The sequence below is a fragment of the Poecile atricapillus genome, chromosome 13 (assembly GCF_030490865.1).
Source record: "Poecile atricapillus isolate bPoeAtr1 chromosome 13, bPoeAtr1.hap1, whole genome shotgun sequence".
Classification (NCBI taxonomy): domain Eukaryota; kingdom Metazoa; phylum Chordata; class Aves; order Passeriformes; family Paridae; genus Poecile; species Poecile atricapillus.
Window position 1 is genome coordinate 5607863 of NC_081261.1, and position 20085 is coordinate 5627947.

The window sequence follows — 20085 nt, forward strand, 5'->3', positions numbered from 1 at the left end:
AAAAGCTTGAATTTGAAAAGGCATTTCTTGGGGAAAGAAGAGCTCAGCCCCAGTTTGAGTACAGCTTTTTGAGAGCCTTCTCTCCCTCAGAGCAGAAATTGTCACAGCAGGTTTCTCCACCTTTACGGTGCAGTTACAGCAGGAAGTCTCCAAGGAGGGAAAGATTTAGACAACTAAGAGTTTTAAGTGGTTTTGAACAAGCAGAGCCTTTTAAAGTGGCAGCTGAACTGATAGTTACACAATGACATTTCAAGCTTTCAAGTCCCAATCATTCTTAATGGCACGAAGCTAAACCCAGAAGGGGACAAAGCAATTACGCAGCCAAAAGTAAGTGCAGCTAAACTGTGCTTCCAATCGTCTAATTTAGGTGATCCAGCCATCCTCACTCACACAGTACACAGGTCTGGATGTTAAATTTACTACTACACCAGTGGCACAAGAAATGAATGCAGCCATGTGTAGCAACATCCTCAGGCCACGTATCCGGCAGGCATCCTCTGCCTCTCAGGAAGAGTTATTCTCTTTTCCCAAAGGAGCATCACTGACATAATCCTCCAGCTCCACCTGGTACTCGCTGCTAGCCCTGGCCCTGAGCTCTGCAGGGACGCAGAGTAACAGGTGATGTTTGCGCCCCACGCCCTTGCAAGGCAGGCGAAGAGAAATGGCACGGAGGCACTCCCTAGGGAAACAGAACTGCCGTTCTTTCTGTGCACGGATGGGACGAGCTCCCCTTCCTCGCTCCTTGGCGCAAGAAGCAAAGACCTTGCTTTATTTCCTTACCACGCTCAGCCAAAAAAAGGCAAGGAGACCCTCCCGTCCTCGCACCCGTCAATTGCCAAGAAAGTACTCGCGCTCCCCCTCCAACGCAGGCACAGGAGACATAAAACATCTCCTTCCCAGCCGGGAGCCCACCCGGCTTCCCTCCCTTGCCCCCTCCTCTTATAGGGGCGGCTGCCGCTTCTCGGCCCCCTCTGTGACGGGGAGGGGTCGCACTCAGCCCCGCACACGCCCCGTGCGACAGGGGAGACCCCCCGACCCTCACCCACCGGCTGCCACCGCACCCCCCGGACCCTCACCCAGCGGCTGCCACGGGAACCCCCCGACCCTCACCCAGCGGCTGCCACGGGAACCCTCCCGACCCTCACCCACCGGCTGCCACCGCTCCCCTCCGACCCTCACCCAGCGGCTGCCACCGCTCCCCTCCGACCCTCACCCAGCGGCTGCCACGGGAACCCTCCCGACCCTCACCCAGCGGCTGCCACGGGAACCCCCCGACCCTCACCCAGCGGCTGCCACCGCTCCCCCCCGACCCTCACCCAGCGGCTGCCACCGCTCCCCCCCGACCCTCACTCACCGGCTGCCAGGGGAACCCTCCCGACCCTCACCCAGCGGCTGCCACCGCTCCCCCCCGACCCTCACCCACCGGCTGCCACGGGAATCCCCCGACCCTCACCCAGCGGCTGCCACCGCTCCCCCCCGACCCTCACCCACCGGCTGCCACCGCTCCCCCCAGACCCTCACCCAGCGGCTGCCACCGCTCCCCCCCGACCCTCACCCAGCGGCTGCCACCGCTCCCTCCAGCACACTCGGTGCCGCTCAGCCCCCCCAGCCCCGCCACTCACCGGCGCCTCACCGACCGCTGCCCCCGCGGCGGCCGCCCCGTCCCCGCCGGCCGCGCCGCCGCCCTCCAGCTGCCGCTCGCGGTACAGGGACCAGAGCCCCACATTGGGCAAGAAGACGAGGGCGGCCAGCGCCAGCCCCACCGCCTGCAGCAGCCGCTTCTGCTTCCGCCGCATCGGAGCGGCTGCCGGGAGCGGGCTGAGCAGCGGGATGGGGCCGAGGAGCCGGGGCTGAGGAGGGAGCGCGGTCCCGCCGCCCCCGCCGCGCTCCCGGAGCGCAACTTTCGCCCGCGCTCGGCGGCGGCGCCGGGCGGCAACTCCGGCACTTCCGCTCCGCGCGCGGGGGGCGTGGCCTCCGAGACCCCGCCCACCGCCCGGGGAGACCCCGCCCCCGCTCCCCGCTAATTACCCTCCACTAATGACCCTCCGCTAATGACTCCCCGCTAATGACTCTCTAAGAACAGCGCTCCGAGGATGCCGCGGCACGGCGGGGTGTCTGGGCGGGCGCCGCCGGAGCGGGATTCGAACCGACCGCCGATGGGGGGGAGTTAAGGTGGTTAATTGGCTTAAAACCCCTTAATGGGGGGGAGCCCTTAGATGGGAGCGGGGACTGGGCTGGGAGAAGCAGAGCAGGATGAAGGTTAAGGGCTGCAGGTGCTCCCCGAAGGGTCCAGGTGGTCCCCAAAGGGTTGGAGTTCGCCCCACGGGCACACAAGAACCAGGAGGGGACAATCCGCTCTCCTCCACCGCGGATGGAGATGCCATCGCCGGCCACACCAACAGGCACGATCGCTCCAAATCCACACCCACCCGTGGCTCGCATTAAAAAACAGTGCTGTTCTGTCGGATAGCCATTAAGTGGCTTCAACTATAACGTAAACTACGTAATTTAGAGGCATAGGATAGTGTTTGAAGGGCCTTTTTAGGAAAAACAAACAATGGCGGCAGAGCTTTCCCAAAAATGGGGAGCGGATCCGTTTTCTCAATGAGGAGCAGGCAGCCCCGGCGCTCAGGAAGATGCTCTGCCAGCACAACAGCCGTCAGGCTCGGCTGTGTCAACAGCGAAGCTGTGACAATCCGGTGCCCTGCTGGGCACTGGTAAAATAAATATTAGTGCTCTTCCAATGCAAACCTCCGCAGGGAAATACCTAATTTCCTGGAGCAACAACAAAATGTCTACGGAAACCATTGTGCACCCCACATTTGCAGCTCTTGCCACCCTCGCCCCACACCAGCAAGTGGATTTAAACTTAAATAAACTTCCATAACCCACTAGATGGCATCTTCCAGCAGATTTCAGTGTCTGCTGCGAGAGCCAAATTATCAAGGAAAGCATTTAATTTAGAGAGCAGGTTACAGTTCCTAAGTCTAACTACATGTTAAGGCAGCTTGTGCTTTCATTTTAATTATCGATGAGAATTTGTCGCCAGCTGATTTCTTTACCAGAAGTGTTAACGCTTCCATTGTTTCTCCGTGGGTGGAGAAGATAGCGACCCGTGAAATCCCTTCACTCCTGCCTTTAGAGCAAAGCGTATTCCCTTTATCATCACTGAATCACCTCCGGCAGTGCAGAGACTTAGGCTGCTCCTGAATAATGCATAGCCACTAAAATTGTACAACAATAAAGCTACATATACATTACCTGGTACTGTGAGAATCCAGGCTGGAAAGCTACAATACCTCTGATTTAATGCTGCAGTGCCAGTGTACTGCCATATGGACCCTTATAATAACATCCACATCCCCTTGCCTCTGCAAGAGCTCTTTGAAAAGTGGCTGTGAAATAGCAGGAGGTTTCGTAGGGATGCACACAGGCTCACAGGCTGCCCTTGGCAGAACATCCCCGTTTATATAAAGAAATGACAGCCACAAAGTTTGAGAGTTAATTAAAACAAAGCCACTAGCTGGCTTGACATATGTTTAAATTTAGGATTGTGAGCCTGCTCGCTAAATTAAATGTTTGCTTCATAAATTGGCATCAGCAGAGTTGCACAAGTTTTAACTGGGAACAGATTATGGCTGGTGCAGCAGGTAGATTAGTATTTTGTATATGTGAGAGCATCCTGAATGATCAAGCCCTCTGAAGAGCCTCGTGGGAATTGAAGTCTGGCTGCTCCTCAGTGATTACTCTGGAAATGGATGTTCCAGGTCTTCCCTTTCTGCTTTAAGACGGAGTGAGTCCTGTTGGGCTTACCAATTAAAATAATTTATACTCCATGCAGCTGCCTCGGTCCCAAACAAATAGATGTTTCTAAACATCTAAAGTAAAGATGTTGTTAGGGTGAAAGTAAAGGTAGAGCATGTCTACCTCTTCTCTTTCTCCTGAAGTGTTTTGGTGGAGACAGAACTCTGATTTTGGCCTGTTGGATGCAATGCCTTGGGGATTGATCGGGTACATGCAAAATAAACATGGATTTACATTTCTGAGAAAGGAGAACGCCTGTGGCTGTTAAGCCTCTAACTGGAAAGGGAAATGGTGTACCTTCCCCAGGCATCTTTTCAAAACAAATATAGGATAAATTAATAGCAGCTCAATCCCCGTCTGGAAGCTCTCTTTGCTAGCGAGCTGGGTTGCCTGGTTTGCAGCTCGTGTGCTGAGCTGCTGCAGGGCAGAGTGCAGCAAAAGTGGGTAACAGCATCATGAAAATTAAAAGCCTTGATGAAGGATGAGGAGCAGCGTTGACCAGAGGGACTCGGTCAGCAGATGCTGGGAAAGGGCAGGAGAGCACTGAAAAATGCTAATGGGAGTGGATGTGACAGGAGTTCCTGGGATAAAGCCCACAGATGGCATGACAGCATGGAGACGAGATGGCACAGACGTAGGGAATCAGTGTTCTCCTGCCTTCTGGTCTCCTCCGACTGCAGCTCCTCAGGGCAAGGACTGACTCATGTGAAGGGCTGCATTTCGACCTTGGAACTTCTGCAGGGGTGGCTGATGGAAAGCAGGGAGTCCTTTGGATCCCTGTAAGTGAGGTGAATGGTTATGGGATCCCCTCTCTCCTGGTGAAAGGTCATAAGTGAGACAAGAGCTGGCTTTCCACACTCCCAGCTGCAGTGCCAGCCTCCCAGCATGGGTTACAGGGAGAAAACGCTGCCAGAGGGATGACATATCTGCAAGGGGGAAATGGGGAAAAATATCACCCAAGAGCCAGGATGGAGTGAGGGAGCTCCCATCCAGGTCTCTGTGTCCACCCTGTGTCCTGTGTCAGATGGCTGCACCCACAGGGAAAGTCAGCTCCTTTTTTGATATGTGTTTGTATGCTGGTGATGCTGTCTCTTTTCTGAAAATCTCATTTCTAGCCAGGAGGAGAAAAGGAAAAACAATCTCTAAAAAATGAATGAACCTCAGCCATGGCTGTGTCACAACAGGACTTTTGTTTTCGTGGCATTTCTTTATCCTTCGGTGTTTATTAGTTGAAGTACATCTAAAATTTCATGTGAACAGAATTGATTTGTTGGGGTTTTTTTCCCCCCTTTTTCTTTTCTGATAAGAGACAATGCTGAGGAGTCTGCTCACCTGTGGGCAGGAGCACAGCCCTTCTCTGCTCAGTGTGGGGGTGCCTGTCAGCACAGCCCCCCACAGCGATCCTGCTGCACTCCCCCAAACCCTGGAGCTGCTTCCAGCCAGCACTCAAGATGCTGAAAAACAATGTAAATGCCTGAATAGCTCACAGAAGTGAGATGATTACAGGCTTTTAAAACGAAATTGCAAACCTTGTCGCTGCGGGAGAGCATCCAACCCTCTCCCCATCCCTCCCAAGAAATGAAAAGACAGCACCAACATCCATGAATCCTTGTGCCCTGGTTGGGAGTTACCTGTGGCATGACTGACCTGGGATTTTATCTGCATAGAACAGACTTTTAGCAGAAAAATAAATAAAATAAAACCAGTGATCCACCTGAGCAAGCAAAATCCCTACGATCAACAGGAAAATCTGCCTGAATTTACTTTGGACAAACAGAGCCCAGCAGTGCAGGTCAGGAGAGGGTGGCTGAAGCTGGATGCTGGAGGAGGATGCTCCAAGGTCCTGCTTGGAAAGTGGTGCCATCACCCATGGTCAGTCCTCCAGCCTGGTGCAAATGGAAGAAGTGACTGCGTCGGTCTGCAGCCTGGAGATGCGGAAAAGCAATGAAGCTGTGGAAAGAGTTTTCCAAAGTGTGACATTTTTGACTCCTCTGGCCTTAAATCAGGTAATTTCACTGATTGCCTGTGGCAGGGGAAATTGCTGATGTCTAAGTTGAAGCACAGTCCTGGAAGATGAGGCAGTGATGGCTTGCTGGGTGGATAAATACTGGAGCAGGGTACGAAGCAAGGAGGGAGCCTCACGCATTTCACATCGTAAACAGATGCACCGACATATCCAGAGATTTCCTTTGCACAGGAATACATTTTTCCTCAGGAGTAACATGAATCCGTGCCCCCCTTGGCCAGGCTGCCCAGCCTTCAGGAAAATTAGTGGCTGAGAGAAAAAGTTCTTGCTGCACTGTGCAGGGTCTGAATAGTCCCAGCTCTGCCTGCTGGACTTTGGTGGTCATTGAGGACACCACTTCTCCAGGCAAAGCTTTGCACAAAGCCGTGTCAGGCTGCTTTAGTTCTAGAACTGCTTCTCCAAAGCAGCCCTGACAGTTTGTGCATAATTATCAGTGGAGCTCAGTCTAGGAATGAGGAGACAGAGGGTCTGTTCCTGGCTGTCTACTCAAGTAACCTTATTTTAAAGAAAAAACTAAAACCACAAATGTTGTTGCAGTCTCTCTGGCTGGAATAGGCAATGAGCCTTGTCTGCTCCCTCTGCTCTGAATTCAGAGCTGCTGCAATGAATCGGACTCATTCCAAGTCCGGTGGAGCCAGGCAGACAGACTGCAGTCAAGATGTCCCCAAAACTCCCTGGCTTCTCTGAGCACGCTGTGAATTTTGAGGCCAACACTCTCTGGGCTTCTCAAGGGATTTGGAAGCTCACGCTCTAATAATTAAGGCAGCTTTGAACATTGTAGCCTTCAGCCTCGCTTTTCTGTTCCCCGTAGCAGCCATTAGTGCTTGGAACAGGTACCAGCTCTTAAAATGGGCTCGCCAAGGGCTTGCATGGTTTTGACAAGGAGGAATTTAAAGAGACTCTCCAATGAATATGTGAGAGCAACAAAGAGCTGATTTCAGTGGAGGTTTGCAGCTTTCCTGTGAACAGGATTCATTCATTCATACATCACTGAGCTGAACCTGGAGGATAGGTCTGCTCTTCTTCCAGTGCTGGTTGCATTCTGGGGTGAGAGGAGAATCACTGGGGTCCAAAGTCTTTTTTAGGGTGGATCTGCAGTGGATCAGAATGCTTGTATGCTCAAGTTTTCTTTTAACAGATTATTTATTAAGTGTGATAAACTCTGTTTACACCACCAGAAAATAACCATGTGGAAAGGGGAAACAGGGATAAAGATGCTTAACCCACTGCTAAAAAAATATGGAAAGGGAAAATAATGCTGATTTGAAGAAAATTTAGGTGAAGTGATTAAAAACTTAAGTTATATGGATAATATCATCTGAATTATCAAGGGGAGAGGAAAAAGGGCTATAAAACCTAAATAGAGGAGAATCAAAATCAGAACAGATGTCGAGAAGCACCTTCCCAAGTGGAGAATCAAAAAAGCAGGGAATGACCTACCAGGCAAGGCTGGAGTGGACACACTGGTGCTTTCCAAGATGAGATGTGACCCTGGAGCACAAGCCTGGGGCTGCTTTAGTGGTGGAGTTGGCAGTGCTGGGTTAACAGTTGGGCTCCATCATCTTAAAGGTCTCCTCCAATCTAAATGGTTCTACGATTCTAAGCACAGAACAAAATGTGCCAAGTGGCCTCTGTGGCACCTTGCCCTGCCTTCTGCATCTGAAAAAAACAGCTTCAGGATTTTTCATATTGAGGAAAAAATGATTGCCCTCAGCAAGGGGAGCCTGGGCAGCTCTTCCCATGGGAGCCTCCTGCTTCTTCAGTCCTCTAGAATGAAAAACACAACATGGTCAGCCTTGGAGGAGGCCTGAGCCACCCTCAGGTGCTTTTGCCCACTCCAGGGAAAAGGTGGCATTGGCTGCCATCCGTGCCATGAGCCAGTGCAGAAGGTGTGCAGTGGGGGCTTCACCTTCCCCCTCTTCCCCATGGATCCTGCTGGAGTTTGTAGTGGAGACACTGATTTCTGCCACTGCTGGAGGAGCATTTGGCAGCTGGAGTGGCTGTTAGCAGGTGTCTCAAGTGCCCGACTGGAGGGCACGGCGCTGAGCCTGCCCTTGCTGGGCTGCTTTGCCAGCAGTGAGAAGGCTCTCCTCTCTTAAAATAGATCCTCTCCAAGGGCTCTTGTGTTCAAGAGCTAGAAGGAAACCAGGACCTCTGTCCTTTATATTCTGTGTCTAAAAAGAAAGGCAGAAAAAGCTGTGTTTGAGAAGCAGAGAAGGAAGGCAGACATGGTGTGGGATGGGATGAGAGGATGAGACTGGGAGGGCAGATGCTCCCTGGAGCTTTGGTGCTGATCCATGGTGGTGAACAGGGGAGACAGGAGCTCTGTGGCACCAGGAGCTTGCTGCTCAAGCCTGTGGGATGAATCCTACTGGGCCAGATCAGACCTTCAGCTGTCTCAAAGTCATTGCCCTCTGCATCTTCAGGGAGCCTCACTCCTCTAGGCTGCCCTGTGGCTGCAGGTAGTCATCAGCCAGGGATGGAGCTGCTCAGCTGCTCAGTGTGTTTCACCAGTTTTTTATCTTTTAGAAGTGAATTCGTATCTTAACATCAGAGGTTTGGATACCTCATGTTTTCTTATTCACATCCCCAGGGTTGATCTTGTTCTTTCTATTTCTTCAGAGCCTGATAAAGCTTTTGGCCTCTGAGACACACAAAGACATTGTGGAAGGAATTGTACAGCTCCCATCAGCTGAATCTTGTAATTCAACTGAAATTCTGTTATATTTTAACTCTGATATACAAAAGAGCATAGAGATTATCTGGATGTTAATGAAGAGGCAGTTTTCTTCCTGGAAGGCCCTGTCTCAACAGGCATTTCTAACAGGCAGCCTCTCCTTTGGAGGAATTTTCCCTTCCTTGGCTGGGAAGATGCTACAGTGACTTACACGGACCAGACATTTGCACTCGTAGAGGTGAAGTTCAGCGCTGCCTTCATCCTGAAGATCCCAGATGTCCTTTCTTCTCCTCCCCCTGTAGTCTGCAGTTCATCCCTCCCATCCTCCTCCTCCCTCTCCCCCTGCCCTGTCAGGCAGCCAGTAATGAGTCTCCTGGGGCAGCAAACAACAACCTTAAGTGTCAGTGTTCGTGAGAGGCAGTGATTAACCTGGGACCATCAGGAACACTCACTGTGACAGGCTCTCAGTGCTCCCTGGGCTCCTTCTGCAGGGGGGATGACATGGGAGGAGCAATGTTGGACTGGGGTGGGAGTAGGAACAGAGGAGGGATGATGCTGCTTTTGGAGGAAGCCTGGGAAACAAAATCCTGCATGTTCCACACCCCTGTTGCTTAGCAGGTGACTCCACAGGGCTGACACGAGGCACCAGAGACATCCCAGGCCGTGGCTGTCACATCCCATTGCTGTTACTGCTGCTGAGGATTGTTAATTCAGCAGCCCTATGTTAAAGACTTGAGCAAAGCCCTGTGCAGAGCTTTCTGCCTCCTTCCCAGGGGATAGAGCAGGATGAAAGATAACTGACAGCTGCTTTGAGCGTGCTAATAACCATCATCTTGCAGTACACAGCGCTGTAAGACAAAGCACTTCCCATGGGATTCCCCCAGACTTTCACTCCTGGGAAACACATCAAAAAGTTTCAGAGGAGACAGGAAAATTCTTCCACCCAGGAAGACCTCAGGCTGAACCCTGTCCATATCACAGAGAGACTGCAGAAAGGAAATAACACCCAGAAAAGCCCCTTGACCTGAGCTGTGTGGTCACTCTCATGGTGGGCCAGGGTCGGAGGGGAGGTATCAGGGGTCCCCTATTACCAGGGCAAAGACAAAGGGGTTCATGTTCTTCTGTGTCCCAGAACTCTCATGTACAGTTCTGGTGTTTGCTTGCTTAATTTGTTGGAAACTGAACAAGAAAGTCACTTCTGGGACTCTTGGATTTCAGCCTGAAGCTGACGCATAGATTTGCCCAGGAAAGCAAGCAAGGGAGGAACCGAGTGAACCAGAGTTGAGACAGCAATGTTTTGGTTTTTTTTCTTTGCTGCTGGGCTGTCTGAGAAGGGAGAAGGGAAGGAAAACACAGTAAATGTGTCCAGCACTGGGGAAAAGATGCTCTCATCTGAGAAATCACATTTCCCTGCTCCTTGCACAGGGATTGCAAAAGCGTGGACTCTCCTATGGGAATAGTTCCACATGGACTGTTTCTCCAGCCACCATCATACCTAACTCCCCTTTCTTCCCTGAAATACAGACCAAGGAAGAGCAATGTGACTGCAAACCTAGAGAGCCATGTCAGAGCCACAGAAGGTCTCGTAACTGTAATGGGGTATGCAATGAACTTAATGAATCTCCATCACCAGCCCACGGGAGAGTCCTGGCTGTGTGCATTGTCCTCTGGCACCCTGAAGGCAGCCAACAAATAATCAAATTAGGACAATCCCAGATTGCTCTGCCAGCTCCTGGCACAGTGGCTGTCAGGGCAAGCAAGCCCTCCCCACACCACCCTGCTTCCCATGGGACCCCGTCCCTCCCTGGGCTTGGACAGGACCTGTCCCTGCCATGGGCATCAGGGACTGTGTGGGAAAGGCTGCACATTCTTGGAAGTGCTGAGGGGCACAGTAACTAACAGTGGTGATGGACAGCAGTGGGGAATTGTGCTGGAAATGAGCTGGAGAGGCGGGAGATGAAGGGAGGGAGAGGCCACCCTGGGGGGCTGTGTGCGGGTTGTGCATCTCTGCCAACGCATTGCTTCTTGAAAGAAAAATACAGTGACCACAGAGCTGGTTGGAAATGCTTCAACAGAACAGTTTTTATTTTTTTCCTCCTCAGAGATTGCCAATTTGTTAAATCCCAGTTGTTTTGCACCGGCACACTTCAAGGATGCTGTGACAAACCTCAGGCAGGTCACGGGCCCCTCTGGCTGACAGACCTGAGAGCTCACATAAGAGCTCAATCCTGGTGCTGCTCCTGTGGGAAGGAGGGGACAGCACAGAAGATGTGGCACACTGAAGCTGCTAACCCCACCTCTGTTGTTGAGAGCTGAGCACAGAGGCAGGGAGGCATTCCTGGTGCCTGTCCCCCTGCTGACCTGCTCAAGGTGTGCTGACACTCTGGTGCACCCCCAGACCCACAACCACCTCTGCCTTCCAAGTTGTTTTGCTGGAAGCACGCAGTTCCTTCACTGTTGCCATTCCCTGGTGACCTTCCAGAACTGTCTGTGTGCTCTGCTGGGATGCAGACTGGGCAGAGTGCAGGGGACATTGGCTGGCTGGTTACAGCAGCCTGTGCCTGACATCTAGCTGGGGACCACAGGGACTCTCAGCACAGAAAACTGCTCCTGTCTGTCATTTTCCCTGGCTAGCCCATGTTTGAGGTTGGGCCAATATGGTGAGGATGGATTTTGAGTTTCCTAAACACAAGCTCCTTCCCATCCCTCGTGCCTGCTGGAGGAATCACCCACCCTGACAGGAGGCTCCATGCTGGGGAGAACAGGACACTCCAGTCTGAAGACAGCACAGAGAGCAGCTCTTCTGCTGATGTAGAGCCTCTGGGAACATTTCTAGAAGCATTTCTGCCATTCCAGGCACAGGGATGCAAATGATTCCTGGAGGGTTTCTCAGCTCTGGGCTGACATGTGACAGAGCCAGGGGAATCAGTGAACTTCCTGCCCAACTGAGACAGCCTGGCTGTGGGCTGGGACTTGTTTCCTCAAATCAAATTCCCTGAACCAGTTTGGCTTTGCTGAAAGTGGCATTTCCCACCTTATCACAGGGCTGATAGTTCCTAAAATTGTGCCTCTTAGAGCCTGGCTTTAGATAAGCACAGACACACGTGGCTGCTGAGCTTTGTGTGCTGCCCCTGAGCTGGGCCCATTTCCTCAGAGGAAAAAGCAGCCAGAGGAGAAGAGAACACAGGGGAGAATCTGAGGGGAAACCCAAAGGGATCTGCTGGGCTTGGAAAATGTTGGTGGTACCATACCTGTATGAGATGTGAGACTGGAGACCATCTGAGTTCTTACAATCTGTTGAGAGCCCAGGCCACCTCTCCTAAAGAAGAAATTAATACATTTACAGTACCCAAAGGGAGCTCCAGTGGGAAGACACAGCTTGTGGGACTGGCAGAGCTTTCTCAGGAATGAGAAAGGAACCCTAGACTTGGCCAGTTATAAATAATTCCAACCTTTCGAAGCAAATAGTCCTGAGAGAAACTGAAATGTAAGAGGCAGGTGGCATTGTCTAAAGTGTGGGGAAATGTTCAAAAGAGCAGATTCCTCTTTTAGGCTCCAGACAACCCTTCCACTCAGCACTTAGGCAGAGTCTCATTGGTGTGGGATCAGTCAAAAGAAATCTGTGTGTTGGTGGATGGGTGGGGTGGCCCTCGAGCCACTTACAGTCAGGCCTCAGGAGCATCTGCTGTTCACATATTTAACATGTGCATCCTAAATGGGCTTTTCTTCCCCCAGACCTGAGATGTGTGCTTACAGCTTTCTCCTGTCCTGTGGGGGCTCTCAAGATGCTTTATGGAAGGGAAATTCTAGTGTTTCCTTCTGAGTGTGGTGCCAGGGGACTCACTGATCTCTGAGGAGCTGTTCAGTGGCAGATGGGCTGACAGGAGCCTCAGTGCCCATTCCCTGGGCTCCTGCACCCAGAGCCCGAGGGGAATGGCCCCAGCTGTATCCTCTGGCAGGTCCTGTGCTCTGGCTCAGGGCTGCCAGGCTGCCACTGCCTCCCTGTGAGCTCCCAAAGTCCCTGAATTACATGGCAGTGACTTCAGGGGGAGTGCTGCAAGGAGACAGATAATGCTGGACAAGAGGAAAGAAATTAAAACAATAAAAAATGAGCTACATAATTCCTCTGAGCTTCCACAGACATAAACCCTCTGCTCTACAGGCACCAGGGTATATCTCATCAGCTTGGACTGGATTGCTTCTCCACGTATTTTGGTTGTGTGGAGGAAGAGAAAAGAAATGTTGTGGCAGAGAAGAAGAAAGACTGGAGAAGACTACAAAAAGATGTGAGCTGCCAGTGTGTTTTGAGTTGCTTTATTCTGAATCAATATTGAACTGAAGAGGAATTATAAATCTAGCAGATTACAGCTGAAGCAATGCCAGGGCATCTGTTTCCAGATATTATTATTTTTTTTCTTTTACTGGCTGGAGCAGCTGTTTTTACAAGAATCCACAGTAAAAGAGTTATTAAAACAAAGGGGGGAAAGAAATAACAATAAACAGAAGATATATAGCAGACAAGGAGTAGCAGAGATGAGGGGCTGGGAAATAAATGGAAGAGGAAGAATTTGACAGCCAACAGTTTGTAACCAGCATCAGGTGCTACAAAATCTGGAAGATGTTTGTTTTACAAGACAGTGATCCCCAGCTCCAGGACTGTGCCTGGTGATTTATGGCTCCTGGCAGCTGTTGCAGAGGTTGAACTAAGAGCAACAGAGAGAGAAAAGTGTAAACCACCCCTGGTGCTTGCCTGTTGTTTCCTAATGGAAGGGGATTTATTAGTAGGAAGCCCTTGGGGGTGGCTGGGGACACCTGTGGGCAGGTTCCCAGCTCCATTTCTCCCTGTGCCTAGTACCAAACTGACTCCTGATGAAATTCAGGTTACAATTAAGGCAAGGGGCACAGAACTGGGGGCACTCATGTGGCTTAAAGCCTTACTGTGCTTCAGCCAAGATGATGCAGTCAGCAGAAGCATGCTGCTAGGCTGGCTGAGGATGGAATTGTGTCAGAATGAAGCTCTCTGAGGTCATGAAGCCGCTTTTCACAGTCCTGGCTGCCCTCCACAGCTCTCTGGGAAAGTGTGAGCCCACTCAGCCTGGGGTGCCTTGTCTGTGCATTGGCCTCCAGCGAGTTACAGTCCTTACTTTCCCAAACCTTTATGTAATGTAACAGATTTCTCCAGAAACTATTCTAAAACAGGAAAAATGAACCAAAATCTGGTGTCCCTCCCATAGTTTGACCTCTCCTTACACAGTCTCCAGCTCTCCAAAGAGTGGCTCACAACCCTTGAAAAGCCTTTTACAGTGCCATTTTGCAGGATTTACTGTGGTACACCCCTCTAGTTACATGGTCCCCGATTTTTGGGAGCTCTTCCCTGTTTAGGTGCTGTGTCCTTGATATGTGCTTGAAATCTTGAAATCAAGTAAAAACCCCATTTTCCAAGCACTCCACAAGCAAGGAGAATATTCCTGTCATTGCTTTACCAGCACTGATCACTGTGGCTGCCAAAACTAAAAAGAGGATTTTGAGTTGTATCTGAAGCTGCTCAGAAGCCAGAAAAGAAAATCATCTGTCATTCCATGTGCTTAACTTTCTGTCCCAGGAATGACCCCTGTGCTTGCAAACAGCACTCACCTGAGAGACTCAGGGGATGTGGGAGGCAGCCCCTGCTGCAGCTGACACAAAACCATTCAGGATGTTGAGGATTTGGCCTTGTGCTTGCTTCAGGTTTATTGATTCATTTTGCAACAATGCCCCGCAAATAGATTTATTCTTACGGTTATAATTGAGCCGATGAGAGCTTGGGAAGTGGGGACTGAAAGCAAGCAGAGCAGAAATCAAGCCTGAAAGAAGACACTGATGGAATGAACACATCTCCCAGACGGTGGGAAAGAGGAATTAATGTTTCTCTCTCTGGACACTGCATTGGAATGGCCCTGCATGCCCAGATCCAGCACTGCTCTCCTTTGGGGCCTTGTCCATGGGGCACATTTGTGCCCACAGCCCATTCTGTGCTGCCACCAAGAACCCACACCCAGTGCTCTGCTGTGTCCTTGGAGGGTTCCATGAGCTCCCTCCCTCCCTCCCTCCCTCCCTCCCTCCCTCCCTCCCTCCCTCCCTCCCTCCCTCCCTCCCTCCCTCCCTCCCTCCCTCCCTCTTCCCCTCTCCTCCCTCCTTCTGGCAGTGCCCTGTCTGCAAACCTAAATTTTAATGCTTTTCCAACCTCAGCCCTCTCTATTAAATGAGGAGAAGCAGAATTCTCATCTTTCCCCTTCTTTTTTTAGCCTGTGTTCTTAATTGTTGAATCTTTCATCTCTTCTAAAGCATCCAAGGAGCACAGAGAGCAGTGGCCCTCCAGCCATTGCTGCAGCTCCAGGATGTGACCCCAAGAGAAATTATTCAAATAAATTTGCAGTCACCTCACAAACAGCTGCTGAGCAGGAAGGCAGGAATCTTCCCCCAGTCCACAATTTGATGCAGATTATTCACATGGTTCACAAGTTAATATACTCGGCTGGGACAGGACAAAAATGATGCCTGCTTAATATGACAGAAAATAAATAGAATCTGCTTTCGAAGGATGCGTTGACCGAGCTGTCGTGCCTGATGCTGGGGAGACAAGTGTCTACAAGCTTCAGCTTAATGTGGCATGGAAATGTATTGGGTTGTATTTATGGCCATATACAATACTTAACTGGCTATTGTGCTGATTAAATATTTAATTGACTGTCTGTGAGGAGAAATGCACCATTAGTCTATAGGGAATTACACTGTTCCTTGTGCCTGCTCTTAAATGAAATGTGTAATTCGTTGTCACTTGAGCATAATGTTAACTGCCCGTTAAGGACATATTTTCAAGGGAAATAAATACAAAACTTGCCTGCTGGCATTGCCCCAGGTGAACCCTCACGTGCCTCAGTGTGTGCGCAGCCCTCAGGAGCATCCCAGGGCTCAGGGGACAGTGGGGAGGGACAGCCAGGGAAGGGACTTTGGGGTTCCTGCACTGCCAAGTTGTTTTTTGAGGTGCTGGTTGGGGCTGATTTTAACCCCTTTTCCACCGGTCTCTAGCAGTATGTCTGCCCAGGTCCTGTAAGGGGAAAGAGAAAGGCCAGCAGGATGTTCCTAAAATACCTCTTGCTGCAGAGAGCTCTGTCAGAGACCAGCAGGAGAGTTTCTTTGCCTGGTTTTGTTTGGGAGTCCGGATTCAGTGGGGAAAATAGAAGGAGGAAAGAGGAAGGGAGAAAGGCTTGTGAAAGCAATTGTTTCTTCCCTTCCTCAGGGCTACTCCGGGGTACAGCAAAAGCAAAGCACATGGAGCAGAGCTCTCTTGCCTTGCAGACTGCACTGTGCTGAGCACCTGCAAGAGAAAAATTTAGAACGTGCTGAGTTTTATTCCTTATCATTGCCATTAACATTAAATGTAAGCCCTGCATCTTGTGATGCAAAATCTGATGGCATTTTGTTGGAAACCCACCCTGCCCTTGGTGCCCAGCATCGCGCTGAGAGCTTCCAGCAGCACGGACCCTGATGGCTGCACAGCTCCCCCACCATGGCTGCCAGGGCTCTGTTATTCATCCCAGCAATGAAACTGCCATCTCTGTTGAATAACTGATCCTTCAGCAGTGTAACTCCTTTTCCATTGACAGTTTGGCAGGCTTCGACAATTGGCTCCTTCTCTTCAGCAGATTTTCCTGTCCCTGCCCGTGTGCCGGCTGCAGAAGCAGCTCCAGGGCAGCATCCTGACTTGCAGCGAGATGCCTGCTGTGTTTGATGCTTAAAAGCACTGGCCAGCTATTGACATTCAATAGCTAAACCTCATATTCTGAATACTGCAGCTTTATCAGCGTCCTTAGAGCCAACATTGATTGTGCTGAGCTGTCTGATAAGCGCAGCCCTGTGCCGCTCTCCCACGCTCCCTGAGCTAAGGCGGGTTTTAACTTCTTGATGAATGGTCCTGAGCTACAAAGCTTCTCTTAACAGGATTGACCTGAAGACACAACTATCCTAGGGCACACAGCAAGGAAAGCCCTGCCAGGGCTGGAGCAAGTGAAAAAGCACTTGTTAAGTGAAAGCACGGTGTTAATTTTAGCCAGGATCCGTGTCCTCGTTAGGTGCAGGCACAGAGTGACGCTCCCCTGGCTGGCACGGGCAGCTCGGCTTGCCTGGCACCAAGACTTCGTGCCCATGTTATGCTGCAGTGTCCCCAGGCAGAATCATCTCCTACAAGAACCCCAGTTCAGCTCCACCACTGTGGCTGCTCGTCTGTCTCCCCTCAGCCCCTGCTGGAGCTGGGAACTCTTCAGGGCACCCAGCCTTGAACGGAGCTGGCTCAGAGCTGGGGAATTCCCTGGGGATGACAAGGAGGTGGCATCAGTCATGCAGGACCGAGAGCAGAGCTGCATGCAGCAACATCCATCCTCCCAGTGCTGGCTGGGAAAGCTGCTTTCCCACAGGAGAAGTGGAATATATGAGTGTCAGCCAGCAACCAGGGCTGCCTCTTTCCTCTCTGCTCCCCCCTGAGGGTAGGGGACACACGTGTGGCTGGGACAAGCTCTGCCTGTGCTGTCCCAGACACGTTGTGGTGATGGTCTGTAGGGAACTTCATTCAACACTGATCAGCAAAATCCAGAAAATCCAGCCTGGGTTTGCTGCAAACAGCTCCAGGACAAGGGACACTGCTGGGAATGAAGGATGCACCTCGTGGTGTTTCTGAATATCAGAGTCCCTGACAGCTGTGTTGGGAAGTGAAGAGCAGTGGAAGGGTCCTGTCCTCCAACTCCACTGGTGTCACCTGCTGCCACCACCCCCCGCCCATCCCTTGGACCCCTCGCTGTGTGCTGTGAGGTGTGACAAGTCAGAGCTGCCACCATCCCCATGGGGAGCAGTGCTGCCACGTCTGGGCTCACCAGGGAGATGTCACCTGGCTCCCTGGAGGTGTCTCAGCTCTGAAATACCCCAGGTGCCAGGCCCCCACCTCCCAGCTCCAGGACCTTCAGGGAGGCAAATGCAGATTGTCTTAGGTTGGTTGGCTTTTCTTTATTTTTCTCCTGTTTTCCTTTTTTTTTCCCATGGCTTTCACACCTCCCCTCACTCTCTATTTTTAATCAACTGACTCAACCCTGGTTTCAGTGTTTGAGGAGTGGAAAGGTGATCCCACTCCATCAATAGGGCACAGCCCACACATCTCCCCTCTGTGCTGCTCCCCAGCCCACACAGCTCTGCACTGTCACGTGTGTATCCCTGCCAAGATACCACTATAATGTATTTTTGCCTCTGTGGAGGTGGGGTTATGGGGCTGAGGAGCTGAAACTCCTGGTTTGGAACTGCATCAGCCCTTGGGAGATGCAGAAAAGAGCATCCTACCAGCTCTGCACTGCACAGCCTTAAACTGGGACTCCAGAGGGACATCAACAGCCCTGAGTGAGGGACAAGGGTTAATGAAAGTGAGAGGCTGGTGGGGAATTGGAAGGAAGCTGATGTGGGTTGAAAGCCCCTTCCCAGTCCAGGGATCCATCTGTGTGAGCAGCTCCTGGGGAGTGCATGCCTGTGTAAGCCCTTCCCAGAGCCACAGGCACATCTGGCCTGCCTGTCCTTGCTCCAAGCCTGGTGGTTTGAGCCATGCAGGATGTGTGTAGGTCCAGTTCTGGGCTTTACTTGGCCACCAGCAGTGATTTTGGTAGGACCCCATTGTCCCTGTCAAGAGCCCATCCCCTGCAGCCTGGGGAGAGGGGGCAAGAAGAGGCATGGGGGTTTAGCTTTTCTTTAGAACATTAATCACACTTTAATTATATTGAAACCTGGAGACATGGCAAAGGATTAAATGGATTATCTTCAAAGTAATTTGTTATCAAATATTTATTCTTCTGGGAAGGGAGATACAGCCTGAGAAATCCCGTGTTATCCGTGCTGCCAGCCAAGGACATGTCATGTCCTTTGTGCCTCCACCCTGACCCCTCGAAATGCAGAACATTTCCTTGTCCCCTGGTGCCCCTTGTCCCCTGAGGCTGGTGGCTTTGAAGCCAGCTCTGTGCTGGGAATTTGCAGCTGCAGGAGGGGATCCCAGTGCCTTTCTGGGGGTCTCTGCTCTGCCAGGTGACGCAGTGGGAGCAGCCAGCAGCGCTCCCGGCTCTGGCAGGGCGCTGGATGCTCCCGGCCCCGCTCCCTGCGGCTCCTGCCCCAGCCACAGCGGGAAGGGGCCGGGGGCTGCAGCTCCATCGCTGCCGGCGGAGCCAGGGAGATGCGTGGTAAATCGGATTCAGCCTGAGCTCTTTATCCGTTCGCAGACTGTGGGTTTAGTGCTTGGATGCTTCATTAACTAATAATAATGAGTCATTGTATTTGCCTCCTGGGCATTGTAAATGATCCGGTGTCAGGAGACGCCGCGAGGACACGGAATGGCAATGAGACTGGAGCGGGCTGAGCCTCGGAGCGAGGATGGGGCTGAGGCAGGACCTGGGGACACTGCCCTGGAGGGGACACTGCCCGGGAGGGGACACTGCCCACCTGGGGACACTGCCCACCTGGGGACACTGCCCTGGAGGGGACACTGCCCGGGAGGGGACACTGCCCACCTGGGGACACTGCCCACCTGGGGACACTGCCCTGGAGGGGACACAGCCCTGGAGGAGACACTGCTCACCTGGGGACACTGCCCTGGAGGGGATACTGCCCTGGAGGGGACACTGCCCACCTGGGGACACAGCCCTGGAGGGGACACAGCCCTGGAGGGGACACTGCCCACCTGGGGACACTGCTCACCTGGGGACACTGCCCACCTGGGGACACTGCCCACCTGGGGACACTGCTCACCTGGGGACACTGCCCACCTGGGGACACTGCCCACCTGGGGACACTGCCCACTTGGGGACAGCTGCACAGGGATGGGGCCCCGCTGCGGCTCACGGCCAGCCAGGCTCGAGGCACCAGAGCGCACCAGGGCGCTGGGATGTCCGCGATGTTCCCCTCTTCCCTCTGCTCATGTACCTGGAACAGAAGCTGTTCTCTCCATTTCCTTCCCATTGATAAAGAGACTTTTCAAGCCCCCCTATCCAAGCAGCTCTCGCAGTCCCCCTCTGGTGCTGCACCTCAAGGTGACGTGACAGGTACTTGGGGACCTGCCTTTGCAGAGCATCTTTGCATTTCTTCTAAGGATAACTCCTGCTCAGGAGTGAAAGCAGAGTGCTGTGCAGAATGGGAGAAATGTGAATGATAAACCCCTGTCCCTGGCATGTGGGGGATGCCTGTCCAGTGCCTGTCAGAGCCCTGCATGCCCTTGCACTGTGCTGGGGGTGAAGACAAATTACCAGATGTGCAGGGCACTGCTGGACATGACACAGATGCCTGTCCCCTTCCTTGTGTCTTGTTTGCGGGTCTGTTTTGCCTCCAAAATCTTATCCCTGATTGAAACAAAGGGGAATGAAGAATTCAGCGCAAAAGCAACAAGGGAATCACCAAAAAAAAAAAAAAAAAAAAAAGAAACCAGCTGGTGGGCTGACTGTGCAAAGAGCAAGAGTTGAAGTGAGATCTTTCCACCTCACACATCGTCAATGGGGACAGCCAGAGTACCTCCTGCAGGAGG

At 52.0% G+C, this 20085-nt stretch overlaps 1 protein-coding gene across 1 annotated transcript in view; it reads right to left on the reverse strand.

Moving 5' to 3' along the window:
- Positions 1–1925, reverse strand: part of GALNT10 (polypeptide N-acetylgalactosaminyltransferase 10) — a 76013-nt gene extending 74088 nt beyond the window's left edge. Inside the window, exon 1 of the mRNA XM_058848650.1 lies at positions 1623–1925. Coding sequence (XP_058704633.1) covers positions 1623–1796 — 174 coding nt within the window. The 5' untranslated portion in view covers positions 1797–1925. The remainder of the gene's footprint in view (positions 1–1622) is intronic.
- Between the last annotated feature and the right edge of the window lie 18160 nt (positions 1926–20085).